Source organism: Periplaneta americana, chromosome 15, assembly GCF_040183065.1.
Source record: "Periplaneta americana isolate PAMFEO1 chromosome 15, P.americana_PAMFEO1_priV1, whole genome shotgun sequence".
Taxonomy (NCBI): Eukaryota; Metazoa; Arthropoda; class Insecta; order Blattodea; family Blattidae; genus Periplaneta; species Periplaneta americana.
The window spans coordinates 173,568,966-173,584,311 of record NC_091131.1 but is presented as its reverse complement, the minus strand read 5'-3'; the positions used below and the strand labels follow the sequence as shown (position 1 = coordinate 173,584,311).

The window sequence follows — 15,346 nt, the reverse complement described above, 5'->3', positions numbered from 1 at the left end:
GATGTATTACTGAATTTCGTACATAAAAACCGAAATATATTTAATTTATATTCACATAAATATAAAACCAAAAGCTCAGAAAACACATTATGCTTAACAGAACCTAAATGTATCATAGCTGTAGCATATAATCACAGTAGCAACTTCAGTCCAAGGCTTTATAACATGATAACTTAATAGCTAAATTCTCAAATATACAATTTACTAATACTCCTTATTTAAAAAAATCAATTAAAAATTGCTGTTTAGAGAGAAAATTTAAGGTTCAATTATTGTGATATGTTTTTCTTCTTCTTTTTTCTTTTTCTTTTTTTTACTTTTTACTCTGTTATTTAATAAAATATCTTATGTGGAATGCCCTCTGAGCACAAGTATGGAACTTACTCTCTCTGGGGATGTTAGAATGTTTTTATATAAAAAAAGCAATATGTATCTTTGTTCTACGAGGGCTATTCATAAAGTAGCCATTTATTTCTTTACAAACCTGTGAATGACGTTACAAAATTGGGTTACAATACGTTTGAAATTATACACTCTAATTTATTTTTCCACACAGTTTCCAGTCACATTGAGACACTTGTTGTAGCATTTGACGAGCTTTGAAATTCTGCAATTGTAGAATTTGGCCAACCTACAACGCTGGTTTTCAACTCTTCGTCATTGTCAAAGCGCTTCGAGCCAAGCCACGTTTTCATGTGCATGAAGAGATGGTAATCGCTAGGCACCAAATCTGGGCTATAGGGAGGGTGATCCAATACTTCCCAGTCGAACTCTTGCAGTTTGGTCGCAGTACGACACGCTCTATGTGGCCGGGCGTTGTCATGCAGGAAAATCACCCCAGAGCTCAACATGCCACGATGTTTGTTTTAAATTGCCCTTTTTAAGTTTGTTAGTGTATTACAGTAACGCTCAGCATTAAAAGTGTCATTCCTCTCCAAGAACTCCACTAGCAAATTTCCTTTGCTGTCCCAGAAGACAGTTGTCATAAGTTCCCTTGTGGAAAGTGTTTGACGACATTTTGTGGATTTTATCGGGGAGTGAGTATGGCCCCACTGCATTGATTCAAGTTTTGTTTCTGCATTCACATACAGCACCCAAGTCTCATCTGTTGCCCTCTTCTGCTGAGCCTTTTGTTCCTCAGGAGTTTAGGCATCCATCTGGCAGAAAGTTTCCAGTAGCCCAAATCTTCGGTAATCACTTTGTACCCAAGAGTACGACTAATCTGTGGAAAATCCTCACTAAGCTCTGACATGGTAAACCTGCGGTTTGCTCTAACCTTTTCGTCAACGAATCAGATCTGCATTCACGATACTCGGTCGACCACTTCTCTCTTCATCATGGACATTGGTTCGCCCATTTTTGAACATATGGGACCATTGTCTTACACCACCTTCACTCATTACGCCTGGCCTATAATCTCCACAAAATTGGCGATGAATTTCACTGGCTTTACAGTTTTTAGCCACAAGAAATCTTGTTACAGAAAGTACCTCACACCTGGCGGGACTTGCGATTGCAGCACACATTTTGACAGGAACAAAGGCACGACCTTGACTCTACCGCTGCTTGACGCGTACTGCTTCAAGGTACACTCCACTGCAAGAGCGGCACCACTGTCTCTGTTGTTACGCACGCTATATGAAAACGGAAGTTACTTTATGAATAGCCCTCATAGCAGTAAAGTATTATTATTATAATATTGTTGTTTCAGTACATCACTGCCACTTCTTTTGAATGCCATAGTGTATTTTTGGTCTAGAGTAGGGTGACCAGATTTACAAAATAAAAAAGCGAGACATTTATTAAAGTTGACATGAATCAACATTTTATCTAAACATTCATTATTAGCCTACTTGTGTTTATATAATGTCAGTCAGCAATAAGGTCCAGTTTTATTTATTTTAAAGTAATAAATACTACACTGTTTACAATAACTAGGCTATAATAATTGTTGTTTTCTAAGGCCAGACGTTTGACAATAAAGTCATTTGACCTCTTGCACTCCAATATTTTTCAAAGATATTATCATGGCCAGCCACTGAAGCACAGATTTTGAGATGTTCCGAATCCATTTCTTGGTTTGAGTTGCACAATGGGCAGTTAGGGGACTGATATATTCCAATTCTATCCAGGTGTTTGGCCAAACAATCATGGCCTGTTGCCAATCTAAATACAGCCACAGACGAGTTTCGTGGTAAATCGGGAATTAACTGTGGATTATGTTGCAGAGAGTTCCATTTTTTCCCTTGAGATTGTGTTATCAAATTTTGTTTGTTGAAGTCTAAGTATGTAGATTTAATAAATCTTTTCACAGAGTAATATGTAGAGTTAGTAACAGGTCTGTAAGTAGCAGTGCTGCCCTTCTTTGCTAATGCATCCGCAATCTCTTTTCCCAGGATTCCACAATGGGATGGTATCCATTGGAATACAATTATTTTATTGAGTGATATTAATTGAGAGAGCATTTTAGTTATTTCTGCTGTTTGAGATTAAGGTGTGTGTTTAGAGACTATTGATAGAATAGCTGTTTTGGAGTCTGACAAAATAACTGCATTCTTAAATTTATTGATGTGGCATAGAAGATTCCTGAGACTTTCACTTATTGCAATGATTTCTCCATCAAAACTTGTTGTTCCATACCCAAGAGATCTATAAAGTGAGAAGAGTATGTAATAGAGTAGTATGGATACTTGGCTTAAGTCACTGTTGACAATTTATTTATGTGGCAGCTAGTCTGAATTAAATAGGTTAACTTATCTGTTTAAAAATACTTCAGATTAATTGGACCTTACAATTATATTCATGTCACTGTATTCTGAACTTGTTTCGTGAAAAAATTTTTTGCCTCACAGTGGTGATATTCAAGAAATTTAACACCAGTTCACTCATGTGTACCTATGTTAAACATATACGGTATATGTCCATGGTAATTGCAAATATTACTGAGAAATAATAAGTATTTTAACATTCTCTATGAAGATCAACTGTACAATCTGCATCATATTTCTTTGATGAGTGAATTTGCTGTAGAAGTGTTGGCTTTTCCTTCAAGAAACTATAAAAGTCCATGCAAGACACATTTTTGAAATTACATTTTGTGATTATGGTTTTAACTGGAAACTGATTCCTTTCGTCAGACCAAATTGAATTCAACAACGAAAACACTCTTTCTGATGATGCATTGGTACCAGGTATTCCTAACACAAAACTTACAATCTGAATTATGTTTGTAAAACTAAGTTAATGTATTTATCTTTCATAATAAAATAAAAGAAAAATAAATATCTTAATGATAATTTAGGGAAATGCGATGCCATTTAAAAAAACGAGACATTTGGCGCACCGGGCATACTTTTCTCGGGACAGGGGACAAGAAGCTGAAAAAAGGGACAATCCCGTTAAAAATGGGGCGTCTGGTTACCCTAGTCTAGAGAAAATATTAATACTTTCTTACGAAAACGTTCCAATTTTTTACGAGTATTACTGTAAAAGAAGTGTATTTTCCCTGGACCAAAAATACAATATGGCATGCTAGAAAGTGGCAGTGATGTGCTAAACATTTAGGGCCGTATTCCATCGTTTTTCGTATTCGTAAATCAGTGTTAGCGATATGATATGATTTGAATTCTGTACAAGTAACCAGTGGATAGCCGGGGCTAGCTTAGTACGCTCATAGTGCATGGTGCGAAATGTCTATGAATATCATCCATAATGTTAAACTAACTTGATGTACCAGTAGATGATAAAAAGTACTCTGCATATATATATTCTGTAGCGGTACTAGCGATTTTCCTTTATTTATAGCTGCTTATTATTACCTTATTTACTATTTTTTATAATAAAATTTTGAAATTTGTAGTTATTAGGAGAGAGAACCAAAAATGATAGGAAATTAGAATATCACCACTGCATTTATATATATCTGCTTTCGTTATTCCTGTGATTTTCTTTAGTTTTGCTTTCTCCTCTCAGAGAGATGGAAGAATGACGGTCATTTTCTTGTGGTACTATTCCTCAAAGTTTTGTTGGAATGCCTTAAATATTTTGCATTCTACAGAATTTCTTTTATTATTCATTAAAGTGTGTTGTATTTTGTTCAATGCATTCTATGTTCACTGTTAATGAAGACTGAAATAAATGTTATATGCACAACCACACTTAATGCAGTTCGAGCATGCTAAACCTCTTTTGATGTCACGGCAAAAAACCGACAAGCTATGGAACACAGCAGTTCAAGTAAGACAGGATACACACCAGAGGTGGTTCCTCGGGGGAGGGAAGGGAGGAACATCCTCCTCACATTTTTCTTCTTTCGAAAGTAAATACCAAATAAAATATGTGCCTTGAAATTCAAGGAAGATTCGATAATTTTTAAGTTCACAGCTATAAGAAAACCACGGTTGATCGAGTTTTAAACGATGCGCGCTCATGTGCTGCTAGAAACTGTAAGAAAGGTGCGAGATTGTTTGTGTGGAGGAAAGCCAAGCCATTCCTCCTTTACTGCAGTTAGCACACATAGACAACAGCGCACTAGTGGCCAGAGAAAGAAGCAGAGTTTTAAAGCGAGTAAATGAACGGAGAGGGAGGAGATCCTCCTCTGAATCAGTCATGGGCGGGAAATAGAAACCGACTGGTCGTGCAGCAAGCTCGCTATCGCTGCCATCTAACGATCTTGCATTCAACCAGACTATAACACATCTAGGAGGAGACACAATAATACAGTTTTAACGCAACGCTATGAAAGACACCGTATAAACTTTTTTCTAAAATTATAAATCAGAAATATTATTCATTGCACTTTATATAGGCTACTATTCATGGTTTGAAACTTTCAAGGATATTTCAAAGTTAAAGTCGTGTTTATATAAAACAGAGAGGAAGTTAGTTCTACGTTGGTATCACAGATCTTTTTGGCCCCTGAAATTCACTTCTATTCATTGTTTACTAGACAGGGCAACAGCCAAGTTGTCAGTTTTGTACAAATATATTTGAAATTGAAAGTAGGTACTCCAAACTACATTATTTTTAACATAAAAAATTGGCCACCAGCAACTTTGAACACTAATGGTAGTATGACTTTACAAGAACTGATATTCTTCAAAAGCATGTGATACTGAACTTGTAAAATGTACATGTGGCAACACAGACCACGTGGGTGGGTGCAGTGTTCTTGCTTTCCTCAGATTATTTCCCTTTCCCATTTCCGTGGTTCCGATTACGTGTTAGTAGCTAGTCTCTTCCAACACATGTGATGCTGTAGTGTGCTCGAAAAATGCTGCGAGGTGAATTTCCTTGTAATTGTTAATTTGTGCAATTATTCAACAATGAATGGAAGTGAAAACATTATATTTTATGGAAAATTTAGGAAACTCAGTTTACAAGAACAGATTATTGCTATACAGAAGGGAAGGCCAACCCCAACCCTACCTGGTCTTACATGTGTGCATGTTGGCTAATTTGTAGCATGTTTCATTCAAGAAGGTGTCATTTCGTCCTGTTACCTTCTTTCCTCTTCTTAAGAAATACGCAGGAGCCGCCACTGATACACACCAGTCGATACAGACACATGAAGCAGTATGCATGGAACATTAAGCATGCATCAAAGGAGAATAAACGAACGCCTTTAGGTGCTACTAGTCAGGCCAGATAATGCAAGACACAAGCAACATAATGCATGTGCCTTGCATCATAACCAAGATAAAACATGCTGATTCTTTGTGTCGTACTTCATGCAACCTGGCCACTACAGCCCAGAGTTCAGTTGTCAGTGTACACTTTCTGATCATGATGGACTACCAGAAATAATGTGATGGAGAGGTATCCAGATATTTACGACTGTACAGGAGCAGATTATTCAAAGAAGAATCTCAGAGATAAAATTTGGGCGGAGATAGCTGCAGAAATGAAACATAAACTGAAATAGGATTGTCCGGGAAAGTAGCTATTTAGTTCTCGTACATGTATTATTCATTTATTTATTTGTTTTAAAATATAAATCTCCACTTAAATATAAATATCCCACTTCATAACAAGTTTTATTAAGTCACTGGGAATTAATTGTCAAGGAAGAGCTACGCTACACTTAAAAAAATAAGAAACTGACCTATCCCTCATATAGACATTTTCATCTGTAGGTCGGTCACCATATGGTGTGTGGAAATCATTTCGAACTACTGTGGCATCAAAGTCTGGAATATTTTCCACTGTAGGTTGGCACATTTTTCTTTCTCTTGTTTTCACAAAGTTGTACAGAATACGTGCACACTTGATAATGATACCAATTGACAGTTAAATGCTGTGTCCAGGACTTTAAATTTAGAACATAACATCCAAAATGCACATTCTACATTCTACGGGATAGCATATAGTGAACAATTCGTTGCTCCTTTGTCAATATGATCTTGGGCAATGACCACATCATATGCTTCAACAAGGGAAATGTCTCATCAGCGAAATAAAAAGAAAGTTTAGTTTATCTTGTGTTCGTAATGGGCAGCACAGCACCAACTAGTGCTGCTAACTCTCCCGTATTTAGCCCCAATTTTTAACAGTCTCCCAACTTCCGTATTTTTCTTCTCTTCGATCCTTTTTGTCCCCTGTTTTTGCATAATATAAAAATTTATTTGAAACATTTAATTTTTATATGGTTGAAGGTGGTTTATATGATGGATTCTGTTGTTCCAGAGCTGCACTGAAATGTGCAGCTAAGCTTATACAAAGTGTGTTTTCTTTTATGAACAGTAAGTGAACATATATATATATATATACATACATTCATATATGAGGTCTCGCCATCCTCATTCAATAATCGAGACTACTATTTTTTGTTAGTAGTCAACATGTAGATACCTATTAATTTTGAGAAAAATTCGTTCCAGCACCGGGAATCGAACCCAGGGCCTCTCAACTCTGCGTGCTGAGTGCTCTTTCCAACTGAGCTATGCCGGGACACGATCCACGGTGCCAGCCAAACTCTCCTCATTATATCCTCAATGGCCTACTACCTGCATTTTAGACATATACCGGTAAGTCATATATGCAGGAGCACATATTTAAATGACTTTATGGCCAATTTTAACAAGCTTGTTAACATTGATATATACCTATACTCACATATGAAGTCTTGCAATCCTCAGATGTTCGAAAAAGGAGTGCGACACTTTAATCAAATCAGAACTGCAAATCACAGTCAACTTCAATTACTCAGGTAGGAAATTTTTACAATTTGTTTGAAACTATTACGCTAGGTAAAATATCTCAAAATACTTTAATTTAAGCCTAACTGCCAAAATGTAGAATAAAATTGTTTTTAGTGCTGCTAACTTAATTTAATAATTTTTCAATTTTTTATGTCAAATATTTAGACCACTTAGTCTCCCGTATTTTCTTCAAAAATAGTTGGCAACCCTAGCACAAATAGTATTTCTACCCAAGTCTTCAACAGAAGTCACAGTGAAATACTCATACATGTTTTCCATCTATTAGGAATATTCACAATTTGTCGCATCTTCAAATAATTCTTTGGACATTCTGTAATATTCTGTGAATCTGTCTGGATGCTGTGCTAACTCTACCAATAAAACACTACAAGCACCATGATTTTCAACGTTTTGGACCAATGAATCCAAAACCTACGCCTTTATCTTCACATTCTTATTATTGACAATAGCAGATCTTCATCATCCAATTACTCCATACTGAATGACTCATTAGATCAAATAACATGGTGTTATGTGTCACGCTCCTTGTGCCATGCATCATGTTTCTTGCATGATCTGGTGTGTGTGCCTAATCGATTTTATTCAAGCTATGAACTCAAGTTGCGCACCCAAATTATAAAGTACAGCCCATATAGGAATGCAGCGGGTTTACAGCATGAGCTTCGATTGCAAGTCTGGTTGTAGTGTAATTTACCTCTCTGAATGTTACATATTTTTAAATACGAATGTTGTACTTATATTGTACAGGTAATATATGGTTGTTGGTCCAGTGTCTAGGCCAAGCATGTCAGAAATCAGACACTGAAAGTGCAGTGTATGTGCGCGGAACGCTGGTCTGTACAGATTGCGTCATTCACGTGTTGCTATTACCAGTTTTTAGCGGGAGGGATGTACAAGAATCTGTTCTGCAATTCTAGTGTTCAATTAAATTGACATTTGGACATAATAAACATACTTAGCAGAGGGTCATTCCACAATAGGTTTCGTTAGTCACAGGACATTCAGAATGTTATGCATCTAAAACTAATAAATATATTCATGTCCTGTTTTTTTAGTTTTATCCAGCTCAAAATCTGCTACTAATTTCATATTAGCTCAATGCAATATCATTATTTACTGAGTAAACATAATAAAATACAGTGTTAGTCACAGGACCACTTACTGTGGAATGACCCCAGAAGGAAAAAGCACAATTATTGTCAGTGTCTATATTTGACAATAATTGTAACACAAGAAACAATAGACTTACTCAGTTACAATTCACAAAGCAGTCATTTGTAAAGAATAATTTATTTACATGATTTGTATACAGTATTTAAGAAAATACAAATATTGCAGTAATTTCGAAACAACAAAAAACGAACACAGTATTTCATTTTACGTAGTAGGTACTGATTATTTCAAAGTAATACTCTTTCATTGTTCCTCAAGCATTATTGGGACCATTGGTGCACAAATGTTAAAGAAATATTTTACTCCCAATTACATGCAATAGGACATTGTGAGGCTTTTACACTGGAATCATTTCCTTGCTGTATATTAATATAAATTCACGTTGTTATTATTATTAATAAATTGGATAAATTAAGCTTAATTTAAATTTATATATAGTTTATTTGGAAAATGTTGAGAGCAAGTATCAGCAACTTGGGAGCGTTACTGAATTGAGTTAAAAGAGTACTTCACAAGCTGTGAAGTGAGTACATCTTCTCTATGTCAAGTTTAAAGATTTATTAACGTAAGTATATTAAGATAATATAGTAACCTGAGATGGAAAATTCGCCATTATGTATTATTTTTCGAGAAAATTTTTCCGCCTTACAAATAGTTGCTTTGTTCCTTGCCTTACAATCTCAAGACCCTCACATGTATTTCTCACTCAATATTCTCATCACTTATCAGCTTATCAAATAAAAGTTGTAAGTCGCCTAACCATTGATGGCTGTGTTAGTACAGACTCCAAAACAACATAATTGTTATGTTTGTTTCGCCGTGAGAGTACTGATTAAGAAATAAGAGCTGGCTAATATATTTTGAGAACTTTACTAATCTGATTTAAATTCTCACATCACTATTAGGTCCACATGATGTGATGAAAGCCTTTCATTTTAAAATAATTACTGTTGGCTGAGGAAAACATTATAACAGTTATGATACATGATTCGTGATTTCTCTTCTTCGTTATATCTATGGACTCCTCACTTTATTTTTCATAACGCATTCACAATCACAGCTCAATGAGCACCCGTACTGATCTGTGTTACTGAAACCAAAGCTGTTCTGCTACTGCAGGTAATGTACAGCCCTGTCGCGTTCCCCTCCAAGCTGATTCACTCCCTCCAGGTAGGGGAATAGGAACTGCACATCGCACAGAGAAAAGTGCACAAAGTGCGCGACTGCACAACGTGCAGGGTTTTGACATGCTTGGTCTAGGCACTTGATAGTCAATCGTTGTCTTGCACTCCAATATTTTTGTATGTTATCATTTGTTCTAGCAATGCTTTGCATCCCTGGATATGTTTCACGTTCATTTCTTCATTTGCATCACACAATACACTGGCTGATGTATGGCAAATTTCTATCCTGTACAGGTGGCTTGTCAAATAATCATGACATGACTTGTTACCAACCTGATTTATGTGGCCCTTGAGGGATTATCTCGGGGTTAATCATTCAAAATTTTCAGGTTTTATCATTTGCTCCATCCGAATTTTATTGTTTTGGGCAGATCTGAATTTACTTAGAAGTACTGATTAGAACTGATCGAACTGATTAGTTGTTTTACAGAATAAAATGGAAGTCTGTTATTGGATGGTTGTAAAATTTCAATTCCCTTTTTAACCAAAATCTGCTGTTTCATTTTCCTTATGTAACAATGGGAAGAAATCAACTATTTTTTTTTTTCTGTAGTTTAGTTAGATAATGCACTTTTTTTTTTTTTAATCTTGTATTTCAGCCTTTTTTGTGGTCTGTTGCAAGATTATAGTCTGTATGGCTGCCCTTCAATCTGATAATTAGAATTTATTTAATCTGTATAAGAGATTTTGCAAACATATATGTAAATAGACAGAAATCCATGCAGAGTGTTAGTTGTAAGACCAAAGGGAAAAAGACCTTTTTGGAGGCTTAGACATAAACAGGGGAAAAATATTAAAATGGATTTGAGGGAAGTGGGATATGATGGTAGAGACTGGATTAATCTTGCTCAGGATAGAGATCGATGGCGTGCTTATGTGAGGGTGGCAATGAACCTCCAGGTTCTCTAAAAGCCATTTGTAAGTAATATGTAAATAGCAGTAACTTAAAAATTTATTGTGTATTCTCCTACATAATAGTAAAATGAAAAGACAGGACTTATTCATCCCAGTTTCTGCACCTCTTGAATATGATATAAGAGATTCATCCGTATAAATTTGTCAACACTCCATACGTGTGTATCTTGTCTCAATTGTTTCTATAGCCATAATCTTCAAACCTAGTATATCTGTAGCCTACATATAATATTTGTTTGTAGTTTATAGACATTACTTCAATAGTTTCTTTAAAGCTGTAATGATATGTATTGAAACTCACTTTACAACATTTTGTGGTGTCTAAAAATTGCATTAATATTACTACCAGGATACAAACGAACGTATTTTTCATACTTGTTAATTGTTTCGGAACCCTACATAAGAAGTTGAATGTCTTAAGAGGAATGTGATGAAATAGAATGGTGAAGTGTTTGGCAGCAAAAATGTATATTTTTCTTGTTTTGTTTTTTCCTCCCAATGTATAAAGACCATTATTTCAATATGTAGACAGTGTATATTTCATATGATATGCAAGTACCTTCGTTCCTTCACAGTTTATGACATTGTCACACAGAATATCTGATGTTTCTTTCAAATAATTCACAATTTAATGCACATTAATTTTATCTTCCATTGTTTTATATGAAACTTTTCATAGCCTATTTTGGGAAAGCTATTGATTGAATTCCCAATATGCTCAGTCAGTTTAAGAGAGCAGTGTATTATGATAATAGATGTTTGAAAGAATTTTAGTTTTGTCCTTTAAAGAGAAAATTTGGTACGAACAAATGTAACTTTTTTTCCTCAAAATACAAGGAGAAAATAGGGAATACATAAAGAAAGAAAATACAAGACGATCAAGATGAAGACAGATGGATGGGCAGGCAGGCAGATAGATTAATTTTTTCCATAATATTCTTACAGTTGCTTTATAGCATAGAATATAGCCTAACATATCCATTTCTTACGTTTAATATATAAAAATGCAAATATAAAATATATACAGAATTAATACCGGTACCTTAATAACAATTATATATTATAGAATGCAATATGTTTACCATTTAATAGTACTAAAATATTTACTCAGTACTGTGAAATGTCAAGAATTCATCTACAGAATAAAATGTGTGAGATATTAAGTAATTTTTTAGTTTTACCTTAAATAGCGCAGTGATTTGGTAATGATTCTTAATGTCTTCAGGAAGACCATTGAAAATTTTATTGCCATGTAACGCACTCCCGCTTGATAGCATGATAAATTTGATGATGGTGTATGAAAATCATTATTTCTGCGGGTATTTGTGCTATGTATGGCTGAATTAGTTACAAAATTTTCTTTATTACGTAAGATGAAATTTATTAAAGAGCATAGGTACTGATTTGTTAAGGTCAGAATCTCTCATTTAAAAAAAAATGGTCTATACAATTCTCTAGCCATTGCTCCAACTATTATTCTAATTGCTGAGGAGACAAGGAGAACAAGTGTGGGTTATTTATAATAACAATAATAATAATTATTATTATTATTGATACTAATTTATTTATTTATTCTGGTAAAGTTAAGGCCATCAGGCCTTCTCTTCCACTCCACCAGGACAGTGACAGTTAATTCCAGAGTTAGTCCACTGTTGTAGCTGAGTAGTTAGCGAGTCTAACTCCGAACTCAGCGCGCACGGGTTCGATTCCCGGTCGGGACGAGTTGCCTGGTTTTTACGGGGTTTTTCCCTCACTCCTATAGATGAATATCAGGTAACTTTATCAGGCAATTGGAACCCCACTCAATTTCGCCACTTCCTTTCCTCCCCTATCATTCTTTCATTCATCATCCCGTTACTTCTTCTGGTTTTCAGATCGCTCTACAGTGGCCCTCCGAAGCTCCTGGCTCTCTCAACCGGCATCTGTGGATTGTATTCAATTGATGATGGATAGCTTCTGCAACGGAACCTGGGGCAAACCTTCTCTGTGGAGGACTTCTGCCTCGGACCGTTAAGGAAGCCTTGGAGGGGTTGCCGGAGCAGGAGTGGTACATGGACTCTGTTGGCTGTAGTGACCAGTCATTAAGGGGGTCAAGTGGTTAGGTCAGTGCGCGTAGGGGATTGATCGGTGGGCATGCAACTCATCCCATATAGGGGGTGTACATTAGACCTCAGGTCGTAGTGCGTGGGATGTTCCCTCCCTCCCTCCTGACAAGAAAAAAAAAATTCCAGAGTTATCACTCATAGGTACCTCCTGAGGAGAAAGACGTAGTTCTACGTGGACAGTGGATACAAAAGAGAACAAGAGGGCGTATATTCATTCATTCATAGGGTTCTGCCGGGGCCTTCACTATAAGTTCTTTATCAGGACTGGATAGCAGAATCGTGACGTCATACAAACGGGGCATGCTCTGTATGCCATTTCTCTTGGATATATTTAATAGCGGTGCTTGGCATTATTTACTCTAGTTAATAGTAAATTATATTAACAAGACAGTAATCAGCATAATTATTATTTTATCTACTACTATTACTACTACTACTACTACTACTACTACTACTACTAGTATTGCTACGTACTGCGGTTGTTAAACAAGCGTTGATTGACTTCTTTTCCTATTGTGGATATATGTATGTTCAGGAGTCTTACATGTCGTACCAACATAACTTACGAGACATTACAAACGTTTCATGCTAGTTTGCAATGTTCCAGTGGCATAAAAATTCGGCCATTTTCATACCTCAGGGAAGTGTGCAGGGGTAAGAAAATGGAGTGTTATGACAGGCTAGGTTAGTTTAGACTTTTATTATGTAAGGCTAGGTTAGTTTAGACTTTTATTATGTCTTACGTACTTATCTGTGACAGGATAGGTTACGGTAGTTTAGGGTTTTGCCTAGTATAGGCAAATCTGTGTTAGGTTAGTTTAGGCTATTATTATGCTTTGCATATACGAAACTGTGACAAGTTAGGTTAGGATAGTTTAGGCTTTTGTTAAGCCTTGTATAGGCGAATCTGTGAAAAGTTAGGTTAGGTTAGTTTAGGATTTTAGTGACAGGTTAGGTTAGTTTAGGCTTTTATTATGCTTTGCATATACGAAACTGTAGCAGATTAGGTTAGGATAGTTTGGGCTTTTGTTATGCCTTGTATAGGTGAATCTGTGACAAGTTAGGTTAGGTTAGATTAGTTTAGGATTTTAGTGTTAGGTTAGGTTAGTTTAGGCTTTTATTATTGTCAAGATGAAGGTGAAAGCGATTGAGTGTGGCCCCCTTGAACACATAGTGATTTTTTTGTTTTCTATGTTGGCAGTTCAAATCTGTCTATGTCTATTTCAAATTCGGCGGAAATCATTCAAAGCTCGTTTCTTACTACTGTTAGTACAGAAAAACGACAGGAATGCGCAGTTCTCTAAAGAAGTAGAATCAGTAAAGTTATTCATCAGATGTCATTTAAATACACACTGTTACCGGTAGCCTACCTGTTTTTTTTATGAAAGTCTGCACTTTTCTTTTTGTTCCTGACGCACCGGCAATACTATCTTGTTTAATTTTAGAATATTAACCAATATAGTTCTGGCTCTAGAAACTAGCATACTTGTGGAATGTTCGCACCACACAGTGTAAAGTCACCACTATTACTAACACTTTCACATTGTTCACGTATTAATGTTTTTTAAGTCCCTATTTACACTTGCTATTTGTCGCGCAACATCAAGCGCTTTCTGTCGGCTATATGTAGCATCACCATTTACACATGGCAGATTTTTCGTCCACAAGTCGACGCAAGTTGTTGCGCTTTCTGTCGGCTAAATGTAGTATCACCGTTCACTCTTGGCAGATTTCTCGTCTGCTACCAAGAGGGCTTGATTGAAGGCCTCTTGTCTGCTACTCGAGGCTAGTTGAGCTCGAGCAACGTGTGAATGATGTGGTGCAGGGGCGTATTTTGCAGGCTACTGGCGGTAGCCCAAGGAAATTACAAAAGAAAAAGTTTATAATATAACATAATGTAATAATTTTGTATTATTAGTTTTACCATAGTAATTAAAATTAAAGTAATTGTTAGATATATTTTGTGTAATAATAGGGTCAGCGGTAGCCCAAACCCTTTAACCAGTATAAGCCATTGATGTGGTGAGCCTTTTAAATGAACAAAATGGATTTTAACAACAAAAAGTAGCTGTTTTAGCTTCTGCAGGTTCAAGTGTTTTGTTAGCTTGCACTAATGAGAAGCCAAAAAAAAAAAAAAAAAAAGAGAGAGAGAGACTGGGAAAGGAGATGGAGGTCCAGAAGGCAGGAGAAAGGGTTATTCCATGTTCTCAGTAAAGATTTCAAACTGGAACAAAATTGTCCAATAGATATTTATTACATTAAAATTAATTGAAAGTTTAATTTTTTTTCTTGCATATTGACTCGTGATGTTCTTTATTTTTGTTTTGATGTCGGAGGGAATAGTATTGGGACGAACAGACTCCAAATTTTTACAAATAAACTCCAGTGCATTTTCCCTTCAAATCCTATTGTGATAGTCCTTATTTCTGATGTCATAAAAGTATGGAAATTTCTCGTAAAGCTTGATTAATTTCATTACTTGGTTTTTGTTCCACTGTGACATGATGCTACAAAGCGCGCGGAAAGAGAGAAACAGCTGATCAAAAGTTGTCTGCTACTGCTTTTCCGAACCATGTTTGGGTCCTGTCGCGTCAATTCGGCTGTCCCACCTAGGAAATGTCGCACAGAAATAGAAACAGCTTCTACTCAGCAGATGTCGAAAGGAAAGGAACGAAATCCGTACTGCGCATGCGCCCGCGCTGTAAGTCGAACGACAAATAGCAAGTGTAAATAGGGACTAAGAGATGCC

At 36.0% G+C, this 15,346-nt stretch overlaps 1 protein-coding gene across 1 annotated transcript in view; it reads left to right on the top strand.

Annotated features, from left to right (window-relative positions):
• LOC138715543 (uncharacterized) overlaps positions 1–14,878 on the top strand; it is a 51,617-nt gene extending 36,739 nt beyond the window's left edge. Inside the window, exons 3-4 of the mRNA XM_069848596.1 lie at positions 6,879–7,025; positions 12,367–14,878. Coding sequence (XP_069704697.1) covers positions 6,879–7,025; positions 12,367–12,445 — 226 coding nt within the window. The 3' untranslated portion in view covers positions 12,446–14,878. The remainder of the gene's footprint in view (positions 1–6,878; positions 7,026–12,366) is intronic.
• The last annotated feature ends 468 nt before the right edge of the window (positions 14,879–15,346 follow it).